We start from the raw sequence: 17,101 nt of genomic DNA on the forward strand, positions 1-17,101 counted from the left end.
ATTGCATTTTTATTGCCACAATGATGTTAAAACTTGGTTAAATAATTCTAGACTATGTACTAGTGACCTGAGATGCAGCACTTATGATTTGGAGTTGTAACTTAATTCAAGCTCTTTTGTGACATATGAATCCCATGATCATGGCTTTGAGCTTCAGAAAGTGTCTGTATATCACATTTGCTTTAAACTGTTCTTTAAGTCTGCCTTCATAATAACAGCCAATGTGATTGGCTGTGCCTTTAACAGACTCACTCATTCAGTGTCCTTATACAATAAGCACATCTTTATGAATGAAACTCAGGGGAAAAAGAAAAATTGAAAACACAGACCAGAAAACAATCACAAAATATAGGTTTAATTACTACTTTAAACATTGGGGGGAGGGGAGCTAGCAAGGAAACCAATGATAAATTCTCCAGTAAGACTTGCTACTGTGAATGATACATCATTTCCCCCACTAAGTTTTAGAACATACAAAAATGTTAAGGGAAAAGGAAGGTTAGTAAATGACCATTCGGTACAGACAGAATCACCTCAGGACCTTTCTTTCCATTAGCTTTTAACATTTCCCACCAATAAAAACAGGTAATGTATGACTTATTCACTTAAGTTACAGAAGGTGAAAGGTAATCAGTGGGTACTGCTGAAGTTGGTTTGCTTATTTTTTTAGAACTAAAAACAGCAAACTATTTGTACCAAAAAAAGCATGGTAGGAAGTATGAAAACAAGCATGACGTATGTAACAGACCACACCAAAAACACCAGATTGTTAATGGACATAAAAAGCAGAAGTTGCTTTCTAAAATACGGTTACATGAGTAGTGTTAGTATAAGTTCTTTATTTACATTAAAATCTTTCAGTTACTGGTATGACCACACCTTAGAAGGTGATCCCAAAGGGAAGAACCTTAGAGCAGATGTTTAGTTGGTAGAAAGGGCTGAAAGGAATACTACTCCAAAGTCACAAACCATCTCAGGTAACATTGTAGTCATCTGTTAAAAGTAAGCCATTAATGACTAGATGTCCTCCTTATTCTGCAAACCAATGGAAATATGAAAGTAGACACATTAAAGTAGAAGAATGAACATACGTAGAAGACTGACATTCTAAGTCATGCTATTATTTGATTTCATTAAAAAAATCATAATAGAATCTCTGCATCTTTAAAGTTGTAAAGGATCTTTACAATAAAATTCTTAAATAAATTAATTTTTTGTGTGGTCTAACAGTAGTTTAAGTTTGAAAGTAGAACTAAAATTTTGCTAATACTCATCTGCTTTATATTATATAAGGAAATATATATGTATATACACCAGAAGGGAACATCCTCCACAAATATGACTTCTAAACAAGTACCAGTTCACAAGAGACTACAGAATATGACCACTCAACAAATAGCTGCTTGAAATCACAGCAAGCAGTCTTCCTAATGCCTTGCAAAAACTACAAGTATCTAGTTTATTCTGGTTCCCTACTGAACATAAATTTTGTTAGAAATTTTATATAATTTTATATAATCAGTATGTTACTGAATATAAAAGATCTTTTCCAGCTTTTTCCTGTGATCTCTAAACATTAACTTCTGTCACAGACAATAAGTTTTCTTGTTTGCTAAATAAAATGTTTTGAAATTGCTTTAAATTCCATTTATACCAAACAAGTTTGATAAGTCTAAGTTTATACTGCTAGTCTCCAGTGTGATATGTGAATGTGTTTCTTTAACTCAAGAGACGATTCACAAATCGAGCTGCCAGTGAGTGCAATCTCTTAAAAACACTCATGTACAGAATGGAAATTAAAGGGAACAATAGCCAAAAATACCTACAAGAATTCATTAATGTGCATTAAAAAAAAACTAGATTAAGTTTCTGAATCTTAAGAGAATCTTCAGTTACTATCTCTAGTTGAGATATTAACAAGTTTCTCTAAATGTGTAAAACAGCATCAGCATTTGGCAAATTCATCAATTAGCCATATCTATTCTTTTAACTTAACATTTATTGAGAAAAATGCTATAATTTTCACTTAGAATGAAATCATCTAACTAGCTTCTAACCAAAAATTAAAACAGGTATATGAAAGTGTTCTAACATAGAAGAGTTTGCTATTTGGTCTGCTTAAAGACTTTAATTAGACTTTTCTAAAATACCAGCATCCCTAAATAAAACATAAGACATGACATTACCAGATCACCTGACTGAATGAAGACTAAATGAATGGAACAAAACCTCACAGCATCTCAAATAAGGACACAAAGTCCAGACATTTCTCTCACAAGGTACAATCTGTTTAAAAAACGAATCTAAATGGTTTCAGAATAGTCTCCAACTTAAGTATAAATCAATACATGGTACTTCCAAAGTCGTACTGACAGATTCTCTATGGATTCTAAAGATAATCATTTTGTTCATTTTGAAACCAAATGTCATGAAGAAATGACCAGGCTTTCCCCCCTCTATAAAAAAAATCAGATGCTCTTGCCAAGGCAATAAAGTACACACACAGGTAGCCTGCAGCCAGTACTCAGAATACATCGAAAGCACACAAGATCCAAAGAGACAGCAAAATCAGAATTTAGGCATTTGTACATCTCATAGGGTAGGTCTAAAGTCAGTGTTTCTAAACCTATCCCAAAATGGATACAAGGGTATGAACTGCAAGCTAGAAGGAACTCTTAACAGAACAAGCACAGTGACTTAAGGGATTAAGCAGGCTTAGGAAGGCCCCTGTACTTCTGCAGTACTCATTAATTGGGTAGGAGTAAAAGTTTCTGTGATCAGGACCACAGTCCAAATTAAACTACATTCTAAATTTAATTATTTGGGGTGTTTACCAGATTAAAGATAAAAGTGTACTCAAGTTTTTCAGCATCTTCAAATATACAGTAAAATTTAAAAATTATAGCAAATTAATACTTCAGGTGGAATTTTAAATTACCCACATGCCACAGTTAAGTCTCTAACAGTACTGTTAACGTCTGATGAAATGAAAGCTAGCCTGTGTGTGTACTTCTCCACAGATGTTGAAAAAACTATCTACAACTAATAAAAACCAAAACAATCATCTTCACTGACCATAAACTTCTATTTTTGTCCTCTCACTTGAGGGTATATTTAATTTATTGACACATTTTTGTTTATGTATGCCTACACTTTAAAAAATGGAGACTGGTTTGATACTAAGTTAAAACTTTGAGAACCCTTGCCAAGTTTTACCATTAAAACCCTTAGTATAAAAGATTTCTATGATTTTTGTGTTAGAAAGTCTACTCGTTTTTTAATTTTTAAAATACTAATGATTAGATGTTCTACCTGCTAAGGAAAAATATATGACATGGATTCCCAAAATTGACACATGGTTCATAAAAATAAAAGTTACTTACAGAAAATAGCCTGAAAAAATTAGAATGGTGAATCCTAAAGGGAAGAGAGAAACCTGCATTTGTAAATAAGTTCAAACTGAAATTTTGGAATTTGTCCTATGCCCCACGCTGTTTATTAATTACCATGGTAAAAACAACAACTACATTACAAAGAAGAGATGTATCATACGCATGTCTTGCTCATTCAGGACAGCTTGGCTTTCTTCTTGGCAGGTCCTTTATGGCCTTTGGCCTTTCTTCTCAAATTCCGCCTGTCTACTACAGGAACTTCCACTTCTACCTCCTCCGAGCTGCTATCCACAGCTTTCTCGGTTGATTGTGTAAACTGGTCCAGTTGCTCAGAAGACGCTTCAGATTGCTCCTCTGACTGGTTCTTCTGTCCTGCATTCTGTGGAAATGGCACATCTTCCAGTTCTACCTCTACCAGAGAACTCTGAGCAGCAGGTGTTTCCTGGGCCTCCGGGCCCCCCTCCTCACCCTGCTCCTCCAGGGAGGATGTAGTCTTGGGTGATAGATTCTCAGGGACGGGCTCTTCAGCAAAGTCCGATCCTGCAGAATTTGGAAAACCACTGTCCGACTTTTCTTCATTTGGCAGAGTGCTGACATTGTCTGAGCTCCCCAAATGTGTTTTCTTTTTTGAAACTAGGGACAGCTTTTCTTCAGTATGTCCTTTATCATCAGATGAGCCTTGATCTGTCAACGTTTCTGAGTCAGAAACAGGTGAGGTCTGAAAATAAATAAATAAATAAATAAATAAATAAATAAATAAATATAAACAAAGCTCAACAGTTTTACAATATAGTCCTAACATGAACCATTCTCAATGTCACTAAACTTCTGTATAAAGAACTCAATACTGATTACTTTTGTTACAAATGAGTGCATATTCTAAATTCAACTCAACTTCTTCTGAATTGTTTCATGGCAAGTATAATACAATACTTATAAGAAAGAGTATCCAAGACACTTTACACTTCAAGATTCTCCCAAACCATCAATTGCCTCTAAGTCTTGGTGTTACTAGAGCCAGAACAAAGAATCTCTTGGGACAACACTGTGCTACCCGCTACCCCTCGCTCAGTCTAACTGGTCTCATTAGACAGTAGCAGTCAGGGTGATGGGAGTTTCATTCCCCAACCTCAGGAAGACACTTAGAGAGCATTACTATACATGTCTTTTAGCCATAAACTGAAATATTCAAAACCAAATTAATTTTTAAATATCCCATCAAGCTTTTCTTTAGCTCGTCTACTGAATTTAAAATAATCAAAATTACTATAGTGGTCCTAACCAATGCACATAATAAGCACTCAAATGTTTGGTAAACCATGTTTTGTAATTTTTCTAATCATTTCCCTAAGTCTGTAAAAGAGTGCTCATTTTGTTACCATAAAGCAGATATGTGGGGTGGGGGTGGAATTGAACCTTGAAAGACAAATATAAAATGTATGTCTGAAATACAAATGTTCCTAAAGGACTACCTGCTAGGGTAGAGGAAAAGATTTTGAATCCTCCACCTCTACCTAATGGCACCAATACTGGCAAACATTACCTATAAGAAAATGAGGTGATTCTGCCTTACCTTGTCTGGTGCCGCCTCAGGAGCTTTTGGAGAGTCTGCCACCAGTGGAACAACATTCACAGTCTCTTCACTGGAATTAAAAGATGGAACTTTTAACTCTTCTTCTAGACCTTCACTGGTGGAGTCCTCCTCTTCAGTTACAAGTGAGGTCTTAAGAGCATCATCCACTACCTCTCCATTCACAGGCTCTACTGCAGCGTCCTACACCAAGCGGAAAGTCAGGGTTTGATTACAAACTGACTGTTCAAGAAAGACCCATTGTCCATCCCTACCAGTCATCCACCAGGATTCTCAATAGATTTACTGGAGGAGGAACTTAGTAGGCAATGTCAGCCAAGTAGAGTTGCCAAGGGCTGGGCGGTGGTGGTGCACACCTTTAATCCCAGCACTTAGGAGGCAGAGGCAGTCAGATCTCTGAGTTCCAGGACAGCCTGGTCTACAAAAGGAGTTCCAGGACAACCAGAACAGTTACACAGAGAAAACCCAGTCTCAAACACCCCCCGCCAAAAAAGAAGTTCCCAAGGACCACACACTCCTGTTATTCTCTGGTGATAGGGCAGCACCAGGATGCCCAGGGGTTACACAATGTGGGTCTGAGATTCAATGAAAAGATCCTGCTCCTTCCATCTATTCCTTCTTTCACTTTGTTTTGTCTTGAGCCTGGTGGTATGACTATAATCCTAGTATCTGGAAGACTGAGGCAGGAGAATTTCAAGTTTGAGAACAGTAAATATAATGGCAATTCTAAGTACAGACTGGATTACATAAAGGGAGATTCTCTCTCACAAAAAGAGAATATTTTCAATCATTGATCTACATTTTACTGTTATACCAAGTGGTACAGAGTTGACGACAAACAGCAGGTAATCACAGTAAACTCATAAAAGGACTAACCAGAGTGGAGAAATGTTAAAGGAAAGAAAATAAGAACAACAGAATGTAAGACAGAACTGTGGTCACAAAGTAAGAGGCAATGAAAAAGAAAAGGTCAGTTCACATTTTAGATTTGAGAACAAAATGAACAAAACAGAAAAGGAGACTCAACGTGGAAGAATTAAGATGGCGCTGAGGTTAAGAGCAAACGCTGCTCTTGCAGAGGATTAAGCTCAGTGCCTAGTTCCCACGTTATGTGGCTCACAACTGTAACTACGGTTCTGGAGGATTCAGCACCCTCTTATGGCTTCTGTGGGCACCTACACTCATATGCAGATGCTCACAAACAGAAATACCCCCCACACACACACACATAATTAAAAATAAAGGTAAGAAAAAAATCAGAAGTATTATTGGATTTAAGATGACAAAAATATGAGGAGGCAAGCTACACTACAGATAAAGACCTGGGGTTGGGGAGACAGCTCAGTTGTTAAGGAGCATTTGGTATGCTGAGTCAAATCCCCACATCCACTTAAAATGGATACAGACACAGCTGCTTGTTCCTGTAACTATCAGCAGGAGGAACCAGAGACAATGGATTTGGACTCACTGGTCAACCAGCCTAACCAGCCAGTCTGGATAAAAGGCAAGTTTCAGTTCAGTGAGAGACCCCATCTCAAAGCACTAAGGCAGACAGCAATAGAGGAAGGCACCCAACATCCTTCTCTGGCCTCTGCATGTGTACACACGGGTATGTGCACTCCCCCATCCCCCACCACCACCCCTCACCCCCCCCCCCCCCGCAAGATAGGCCATGAACCAAAAGTCAAAGGACAAAAGACTAAGTTTCCCAGAATGTACACTCTTAGGAGAAAAAAGCATGATTGAAACATATATGCAGAGACATGGACATATATACATATACAAGAACAAAAAATAAACAAAACTCGCAAAGATTAAACTGTTACAAAGCCAGAAAACTATAGAACCTTAAGGAAAGTAAAGTAGTCACCCACCCCCCAGCTAAGAGAAGCTATTGGAATTCCAATGGTGCTGTCACTGGAGTGCTTTAATAACATATGCTCAATGTCTTGCCAGATGACACAGGTTACATGATACACACTGTATATTACAGTTTAAAGAAACTTGCTGAGAGTGCTAGAGAGCTTCTCAGAGTTAAGAGCACTGGCTGCTTTTCCAGAGAATCCAGATTCAATCAGCAGCACCCACGTGGCAACTTAAACTGTTTGTAACTCCAGGTCCAGGGAATCCCATGACCTCTTCTTTGTGTTTCATATTTTTTTTTTTTTTTTGGTTTTTCGAGACAGGGTTTCTCTGTGTAGCTTTGCGCCTTTCCTGGAACTCACTTGGTAGCCCAGGCTGGCCTCGAACTCACAGAGATCCGTCTGCCTCTGCCTCCCGAGTGCTGGGATTAAAGGCGTGCGCCACCACCGCCCGGCCTGTGTTTCATATTTTGAGACAGTCTTTCTATACAGTCCTGGATGTCCTTGAACTCACTATGTAGATCAGACTGACCTCTAACTCACCGAGATCCACCTGTTTCTGCCTCTCCAGTGCTGGGATTAAAGGTGTGCACCACCATGGCTGGCCCCTCTTTTGACCTTCAAAAGCAGTAGGCATTAGACACCTAAGTGGGGCACAGACATACATGGAGGCAACACACCCATACACACTTAAAAAATAATAGTAATAAAATTGGTAGGACTTTTATTCTTATACTGTATACACTAGGGAAATAGGTGAAAGACTTTCAAGAAACTCAGGTGCAAACGAAAAAACAAGGAACGTGTAAAGTAGAAAGGACTGAAGATATCCAAAAGGAAGGACAAATGGGTAGAGGGGGGGAAAGGAGGATAGGAATAATACACATATAAAGAGCTCAAGGATCAAGCCAAATTTAATAGTTTCCTTAGCTACAGAGAATTTATCTATTTGTTTTGGGGTGTTGTTTTGTTTTGTAACTACTTTACCTATTTTTTTCTAGGAATTTATAAAATCACCTGAAGTAAAATAGATAGATAGATAGATAGATAGATAGATAGATAGATAGATAGATAGATAGATAGATAGATAAAAATCCAAATCCAAATAACTCATTATTAATTCTTCTAACAAAAGTACAGGGGCAGCTGAGGACGGCCTGGGCCCTACCTGGTTCTACCAGGCTTTATCCCTGTGTACTTATGTATGTTTAATTCCACTTATCAGTCTGTATTCAAAATGCACTGAGGGATCTTCCTCTGTGCCTTCCATTATCCCAGCCAATGGGTACTTTTTAACCACCAAGCACAATTCTAGAACACGGCTTTCTGTCTCTAGCCGTGCACGGTCACGGACGTTTTCTGCTTTATTTAACTGAGTGACGAGTGACGTCGTACTTTGCCACCATCTTGTTTCTCCAGGCGTGACTGAGATTCCGGTGCGGCCTGGGCATCTTTATCACTGCTTTCATCTTCAAGTTCAACCACTCTCTGCTCGGGTTCTTCTTGCAGGAGTTCTTCTGAGCTCTCTGATGTGCGTGCAGTACATTCTATTCTAGAAAACAAACCAAGACATTCTTGTTTTTTCTTATTACAGATCAAGGTAAAATCTGAAGGATCCCATTTTTGAGACAGCATAGGTGATGAAGTCAGGGCCTCCAGTACAGTTAGGCAAAGCACTGAATAATCCTGGCCCTTTTTATTTTGAAAAAGGTCTGGCTAAAATTGCTCAGCCTGACTTGGGGCTCACTCACAATCCTCCAGCCTCAGCAACCTAGAATCCCTTCTTAACAAAGTAACATTTTAGATAACTAAATGCTATTCCATCAGCATTAGATTCTGTAGGTCCAAAACCAATCTTTTCATCCTGATAAATTTGTTCTTTTTCTGGCCTGTTGTTTAGTTCAATTAAAAATATCACATTTTCTCTATTTAAACTAAATCTTTCATCTACTCTACTGGAATGAACATACACCCCAGTTGACGTCCAATAATTTCAGTGCACAGCTTGTGTCCACAATTATAGGTCCTGACTACTTGACAGTACCAAAGGACCTGACATCGTACTCTACAGACACTTGCTCTGTCTGCCATGTGCACTGGCACTCTATTCACAATAGCTAGGAAATGGAAACAACTTAAATGTCCTTTTACTGATGAATGGATAGTGAAAATGTGGTAAATATGTACCATGGATTTCTGTTCAGCTGTAAAGAAAAGTGAACTCATAAAATTTGTAAGTGAATGGGTAGAACTAGAAAATATGTATTGCAGTGGTTTAAAGAATAATGACTCCCACAGGACCCTATGTTTGAATGCTTAGTGCCTAGTTGCTGGGACTGTTTGGGAAGGATTAGGAGGTCAGGCCTTGTTGGAGATGTGTCACTGGGTATGGGCTTCAAGTTTCCAGAGACTCCCAGCATGCTCTCTGTGTCCTGTTTGTGGATGGATGTGAGGTTCAGCTGCTGCTCCAGAGTCATCCTGCCTGCTTCCTGCCATCCTCTCTATGATGGTAATTGGCTCCTAACCCTCCGCAACTCCAACATCCGAATGAACCCTTCCTTCTTAGGCTGACTTGGCCATGGTCTTTTAAAAAACTGCTGTACTAGAGATGGAATTAAGGAGTTGGTAGTGGGGGGTGGGCTACTGCTATGACAAACATGATCATCTGCGTTATTGTTTGTTTAAAGGAATCTGGAAGACTTTGGATCTTTGGACTAAGAAAGTAGTTGAATGCTGGAAGCAGAGCTTAACAGACCATCCTAGTAGGCGCTTGGAAGACAGTAGTACTAAAAACTATGTGGACTGTGGAGATCCTGCTTAAGAGGCTTCAGAGGGAAGAATTTTAGTGAACTGGCTAGACATCACTCTTGTGCTGTTTTAGCAAAGAATGTGGCTGCCTCCTGCCCCTATCCTAAGAACTTGCCTGAAACTAAACTGAAAAATAATGGAACAATTTCTTCAGCTGAGGAGATTTCAAGACAACCTGATCTTAAAATTACTAATAACCACTCCACCATGTGATTAATAATAATCACAATCACTCCTATGCATATCCACAATGAAAAAGAGCAAGTGGGAAAAAAAGAAATACAAATCAGACAGTGTAAAGAGAAAAAGAGCACATGACACCCAGAGCTGCAGGATTTGGGGTTTCCTCTGCGGGTTTATTCCAGCCTCTTACTGGCTGCCCTTCCCATCACACTGTTCAGATGACAGTCCTGGGAAGCAGAACCTAAACACCAACTCTGGAGCAAACACACCTGCTGCACCACAATAAAGCAGCTCCACCTTCAGGACTAGAGACCAACAGTACTTAAGCGGCAACACACCAAACACTGTGAGTGAAGACCATTCCCTCCTTACTTGTCTGCTGAGGCCGATGGTGAGGTCTGGGTACTGTTTACATCTTCCCCTTGAGAACCACTCAATTCTGAGTCCTGAAACCGCCTTCCGATCTTTGGTCGCTTTAGATGACTGCTTCGAGGCCGAGTGGAAACAGGCGTCTTTTCTGGTCCTGAGGGAAACCAGTAAAACTGCACTTGACTCCTGGCTTGACTACCTACCTATCACAGCACACAGAAATGCAAGAACTGCACCAGCTTAACCAACCCACTGCCCTGTTACAGTTTCACTCCCTCCTTCAGATCAAGCTAGGACAACAACGTCAGCCTTTGTCTCATTATCTATGACTGCCAGTGTCCACTCCTCGTATGTGTACATTATCCCGAGCTTTACGTTTCTGTTCTTTCACTCATTCTCTCTCTTACTGATCGTGGGGAATGGTAAAGACATGATGATCCCTCTGTTACAAGAAAGAAGGAGGGGCTCAACAGCACCCTCAGAGTTCACACACAGTAAAGCCATGGTAATGGGGGCCTGAGAGTCCAGAGCTAGAACACTTACTAAAAGAACAGCTGATTTTCTTACCTTCAGAAGTGCTAGCAAAGGCATCTTTTAGGGAATGGATCTAAAATAGAGATAAAGATTAAAATCTAATGTTTTAACTATCCTTTCTCACTTTGGACCTATTTTGTTCATAGTTTCAAAGAAAAATATTTAACTGTATTCAAATAGTACTTTTTGTTAAGAAATATACCTTTTGCCGGGCGGTGGTGGCGCACGCCTTTAATCCCAGCACTCGGGAGGCAGAGGCAGGAGGATCTCTGTGAGTTCGAGGCCAGCCTGGACTACCAAGTGAGTCCCAGGAAAGGCGCAAAGCTACACAGAGAAACCCTTTCTTGAAAAACCAAAAAAAAAAAAAAAAAAAAAAAAGAAATACACCTTTAAATTAAAAGGTTATGTTATATCCCTTGGTTCATTATAAGCTTAAGAATTTATCCAAGGATCTGAAATGTTACAGGTTTACCTTGGAGTGTCTTAGCATTCTGTCCAGACAGCTACCTGCTCTCCTGGATTTCTCTGCACACTCTCTTCACTTAGGTAACTATTGCTGATGAATCAAAACATACAAATAAAGCTCCCCAACTTCTACCTGGATTTCCTACATTATTCCTTACCTACACTAATGGCAATAGCAATTAATTAGTCATTCTAGCAAAGACCTGTGTAATAGCAATGAGTCCTTCCTATCTATCCCTCAACCAATCACAAAGCTTGCTGACTTTAAATGAAGGCTCTCACAGAGCTATATTTCCTCTCACCATTGCTTTAGCCCAGGCCTTTATCATCTTAAATCTAACAATTCCAAACAGCTTCTTCCCTGGTCAAGTCCCACACTTTACAGCCTATCTAATCCTTTACACATAACAGAAGAATGCTTCCCAATCAAAGTGTGCAATTCCTTTGCTTAAAACTCTTAAATCAACACGTTATCACTGCACAGAATACAAACTATAAAACTTTTCAATAATTTATTTCTTTCATATTAAGTTTGCCATCTCTAAATTATCCCTTACGTTTCTTTTACATGCTCTCTTCTAAAATGTCCTAACAACCCTTTTCATAGAACTCCACCTGTCCTTTAAATCATCCTGTGCTACATACCTTCAATCATTTGCTATAATAACTAAGGCAATTATTATCTTGCAGTTTATTTATGTTTCCAACAATGGACCATCTAGTTCTCTCATGTATTCAAGAACCATACCTTTATCTCTGAACATCCACTTCTTGCTGATATCCACCCCATTATAAAGTACCATCCACTCATGCACCCGTTACACACTTACTGAACTACAACATGGTAGGCACACACATCCAACATCAATTTAGAGGTAAAAAAAATTTCATCCTGTATTTCACAACAGCTAGTACAGCTATGTGAATTTGAAAGTTGCCAGTAAAAGAAATGACAACTGTTTTGACGTGATGGATATGCAAATTATCCTGATCCAGTCATTACATAATACACACAATAAAATGTCACATTATACTGCATAAGCATATGCAAATATTATGTTAATTGAAATTTTAAAGTCTAATTATAGACTATAAAGAAGTTAACTGTGGCAAATGTATAATAAAAATCTTGCCTTCAAGAAGCCTGTTGTTCAACTAGAAAAGATAAACATGACAAAAGATAAACACATGTAATGTTTTATGTACACAAATGAGTGAAAGCAAGCCAAATACCACCATCACCTAAACAATGAACCACGGAGTTAAAATACAATTATGTAAGTGGTCATAAAGCTTTCTTGAACTAAAATATTAAAGTAGTATGAAGAATATGAACTTAAAAAATGACAGAAAATACAATTTATGCTATTAACCTTATGACATATTGCTACTACCTTTATTCTCATTCAAATGACATTTAAAATTATTTGGCTCCATATTAAAACAAACTATAGTCTTTATTACATTTGTAGGAAGAGCAGAGTTTTTAGTTTTTCTTGCTTTTATGATAACTGAAAGTAGTATGTGAATGTGTGTCTACCTAAGGAATATGGACTAGAGCATAAGAAGAACAGAGGCTTGCCAGGCGTGGTGGCAGACACCTTTAGTCCCAGAACTCAGGAGGAAGAGGCAGATGGGTCTTTGTGAGTTCCAGGTCTGCCACAGCAACAAAATGACACTCAGTCTCAAAAACAAACTCAAGAAAAGGAAGAAAAACAACAGACACTATGATGTTCTAAACATAGAAATATGTATATATAAACTAACTTTGCAGTAGTTTTTATCTTTAGACAGGTATAAAAACTTCATCCAAATAGTTAACTAAGACATGATATTTCAATTAAGACATGAAATAAATTGTATTAAGTATGCATACAAAAAAATTAACAATGGCTAATAATCTGTGTTACAGTATGTATTTTTCCTTTTATATTGGTATATTTAAAATTAGCTTTAATTAGCTTATAATACTATAAACATCATTAAAAATATTTTTTCAAAAAGCATTAAATCTTTAATAATCCATTGACAGAAGCCACCAAGAAAATGAATGCAGTTGTAATTACCTAATTTGTTGAATAAACATTTAAAAGGTAAGCTGGGGGGCTGGAGAGATGGCTCAGCGGTTAAGAGCACTGGCTGTTCTTCCAGAGGTCCTGAGTTCAATTCCCAGCAACCACATGGTGGCTCACAACCATCTATAATGAGATTTGGCATGCAGACAGAACACTGTATACATAATAAATAAATAAATCTTTAAAAAAAAAAAAAGGTAAGCTGGGCCTTGTAGTACAAGCCTACAATCTGAGCTATTCATGATGCCATGAGGCTGAGGATATTTTCAAGTTCAGGGCCAGGCTAGACTATAAGCCAGCCTAAGCAACATGGTGAGACCTACCTCAAAATAAAAAGTAAAAGGGGAGCTGGGCTGGGCTGGGCTGGGCTGGGGATGTACGTAACTCACTGGTAAAACACTTTTATAGCACACATAAGTCCCCCTGTTCATGATCACCAAAACAATAAACAACAAAAACAAAGGACACAAAGCCACTGCTGTCTCCTATGATGGTCACAAAGTGTACCTGCATCTCACTAGACGGGCTGTCTTCCACTCCAGGTTCATATTCTGGTCCAGTAGCAAGACCATATTCTCCAGACACAGGTCTTCTAGCTTCATATTGAGAAATCTCTGTGTACAGAAAAAAAAATGTTAAATTAGAAACCAGCCATATTTGATTTTCATTTTAATAGTATCTAATGATTCTCATCAACTCCCAAGAGCAGCATAAACAAAAAGGAATCAAGAATCTAGGTGTGCTGTATCTCCTTTACAAAGCCTAGTTCACACTTCTTCATTAATACACTGATTTTTTACTGACAGTTCCTACTGCAGTACTTCATTATCTGGGCTAATCTAGGCCTGTCTTTGTCTTTTGTTTTAATTTTATCTACCTACCTACCTACCTACCTTTTTATTTATTGGTTTTTGAGACAGGGTTTCTCTGTAGCTTTGGAACCTGTCCTGAAACTTCCTCTGTATACCAGGCTGGCCTCAAACTCAGAGATCCTCCTGTCTCTGCCTCCTGAGCACTGGGACTAAAGGCATGCACCACCACCACTTAATTTTACTTTTTAGACTTACTTAATGTGCATGAGTATTTTGTCAGCATGCATGTATGTATACCATGTGCACACCTGGTGCCTGAGGAGGTCAGAAGAGGGTGCCAGATCCCATTGTACTAGAGTTATGCAGATGTGAGCCACCACATGGGTGCTGGAAATTGAATCCAATCCTTTACAAGAGCAAGTGTTGCCTAACTTTCCAGTCCCCTCTAGGTCTGTTTTTATTAGTAAGTAAAAGCCCAATAAAAACTTTTAAGTGGGTCTGCAACCAGAAAGCTCACAACATTGCTCTGAGGTATCAGACACCAGCATTAGCAGCGACTGCTTTTTAAACTGCCCCATATTCTACCAGCCTTACCTGTAACTTTAACTGCTTCTCTCTGTAACGCTCTGGTGACTGGTGTCCGCTGATGCCAATGACCTACCCCTTCAACTTCCCAAAGAAGTTCATGATCTCCCGGATACTTTTCAAAGTATTGCTTGGAAGCTGAAAAACACATTTAACAATTTCCTAGAAATCTCAACTAGTACAAAAGAAGAAAGGAAAGTGAGGTGCTCAAGTCATTCAGTGAGGTAGCATAACCTGACACCAAAACCATGACCAAGGTAACTCACAGAGTATGCAGCCGTCTCAGTTACAAGTAAAACTCTTGATGCTGGAGAGATGGCTTCGTGGGTAAGAGCATTAGCTACTCTTCTAGACCTCCCAAAGGAACTGAGTTTGATTCCTAGCATTCATATGATGGCTCACAACTGTCTTTAACTCCAGTTCCAGGAGATCCAATGCCCTCTTCTGTCCTCTACAGGTACTAGGCACTCACATGGTGTACAATATGCATGCCAACCAGACAGCCATACACATAAAATCATAAATATCTTAAAAGTAAAAATCTTACAAAATTCCAAATAAGAATTCTAAATGATAAATCTAAAGAATGTCAGTATACAAAAAAAAAAAAAAAAAAAAGCCGGGCGGTGGTGGCGCACACCTTTAATCCCAGCACTCGGGAGGCAGAGCCAGGCGGATCTCTGTGAGTTCGAGGCCAGCCTGGGCTACCAAGTGAGCTCCAGGAAAGGCACAAAACTACACAGAGAAACCCTGTCTCGAAAAACCAAAAAAAAAAAAAAAAAAAAGAATGTCAGTATAATACATGTACAAAAGAACATCACTATGTAAAGTTTAACATACTACACAAAATGGTAGAGAAAAACATTTGCTAGTTTGTCAAGATAAGTGACAAACAGGAGACCAAACACTATTTGATTCCACTCAGGTGACCTAACTAGAACAGGTAATTCACAAGGACACAAAGCAGAGGTTACCAAAAGGGAATTCATGTTCAGCATGAGGAACGTTTAGATACAGTGATGATGAGTACACAGCATTGCGTACAATACCACTGAAGTGTGTAAATAAAGAAATAAATGACAAATACCATCACAATTGTAAAGACTGGCTAAAATGAAAACAACCACAAAGCACACTATGCTTTTTAAAGTTATGGACATGCAAATATGACAACATGAGAAAGAAGGATGCACTGACCTCAGGAGTGCAATTATGCCTAGAGAGCAAAGGAAAAGGGGAGGGGGATTACAAACAGCTCCAAAGGGAAGATGAACTGTATAGATGATAAACGGTACAAAACTCCCTCAAGCAGCTAATGCTCTATTTTTCTTTTTTTTCTTTTCTTTTCTTTCTTTTTTTTTTTTTTTTTTTTTTTTTTTTTTTTTTTTTTTTTTTTTTTTTTGAGACAGGGTTTCTCTGTGTAGCTTTAGAGCCTTTCCTAGAACTCATGCTATAGCCCAGGCTGTCCTCAAACTCACAGAGATCCACCTGCCTCTGCCTCTGCCTCTGCCTCCTGAGGGATTAAAGGCGTGTGCCACTACCGCCCAGCACAGCTAATGCTCTTAACCACCAAGTTCTCTCTCCAGCATCAAGTTTACTCGTAACTGAGACCACTGACTGCACACTCTTGGTGAGTTACCTTGGTTGTGGCGGACCAGCCCCCACACTTATTTACCCCAGGAACTCTTGAGGATTGAGGGATAAGAGACTTAGTAAGAACTAGAAAAGCCAGAGAGAACCAGAGAGAAAAAAATACAGGATAAACTCGGGTGGGCCTGGATCCTTATCCACCAGCCCAGAACTTTATTCCAAAGTCTATTTATAACAGTGCCAAGGGGTGGAGCAAAATACCTCCCCTTTGCTAGTTACAGTCAAGTGTAGACCCTTACAAACACCTGATACTCAGGCCTGTGGTCCAATCAATCTCCTATGCAGTCCTGCTGGGTACAGCCACTAGGAAACTTAGTGGGTTCCAACACTTGGTCATGTTTTTGGTATCAGGTTATGTTACTTCACTGAATGACTTGGGCACCTCACTTTCCTCTCTTCTTTTTGGCATTTTAAGAGATATTTGAAAAATATCTGAAATGCTAAATGTTTCAGAGTTTTTCATATTTTAAATATTTGAATAGGCTATAGCTATTGAGCTATAGGCTATTGAGCATACTTAATTTGAAAATTTAAAATGCTCTGAAACATGAAACTTTTTGAGTGGCATATGCTTAATAAGTTTCAGACTTGGAGCACTGTGTATTTTGGTGAGGCATGCTGAGCCTATATGTAATTTTCATTAAAAACTAATTTTTGTCAAATATGTCTAATCTGTATACTAAACACAAGAGCAGTAGGATACTAGTCTATCATGTGAACAAATTATAAATACCTAGTGTGAATCCATAGACTGACTTGTAACTGGGCATTTTCC

The 17,101-nt window shown here is 38.7% G+C and overlaps 1 protein-coding gene across 1 annotated transcript in view; it reads right to left on the reverse strand.

The window, feature by feature from the left end:
* Nucleotides 1-334: 334 nt before the first annotated feature.
* Nucleotides 335-17,101, reverse strand: part of Fam169a (family with sequence similarity 169 member A) — a 56,903-nt gene continuing 40,136 nt past the window's right edge. Inside the window, exons 7-13 of the mRNA XM_028871689.2 lie at nucleotides 14,686-14,814; nucleotides 13,787-13,893; nucleotides 10,773-10,812; nucleotides 10,209-10,359; nucleotides 8,241-8,397; nucleotides 4,966-5,166; nucleotides 335-4,110 (exon numbers count right to left, since the gene is read on the reverse strand). Coding sequence (XP_028727522.1) covers nucleotides 3,568-4,110; nucleotides 4,966-5,166; nucleotides 8,241-8,397; nucleotides 10,209-10,359; nucleotides 10,773-10,812; nucleotides 13,787-13,893; nucleotides 14,686-14,814 — 1,328 coding nt within the window. The 3' untranslated portion in view covers nucleotides 335-3,567. The remainder of the gene's footprint in view (nucleotides 4,111-4,965; nucleotides 5,167-8,240; nucleotides 8,398-10,208; nucleotides 10,360-10,772; nucleotides 10,813-13,786; nucleotides 13,894-14,685; nucleotides 14,815-17,101) is intronic.

This window comes from Peromyscus leucopus, chromosome 11 (assembly GCF_004664715.2).
Source record: "Peromyscus leucopus breed LL Stock chromosome 11, UCI_PerLeu_2.1, whole genome shotgun sequence".
Classification (NCBI taxonomy): Eukaryota; Metazoa; Chordata; class Mammalia; order Rodentia; family Cricetidae; genus Peromyscus; species Peromyscus leucopus.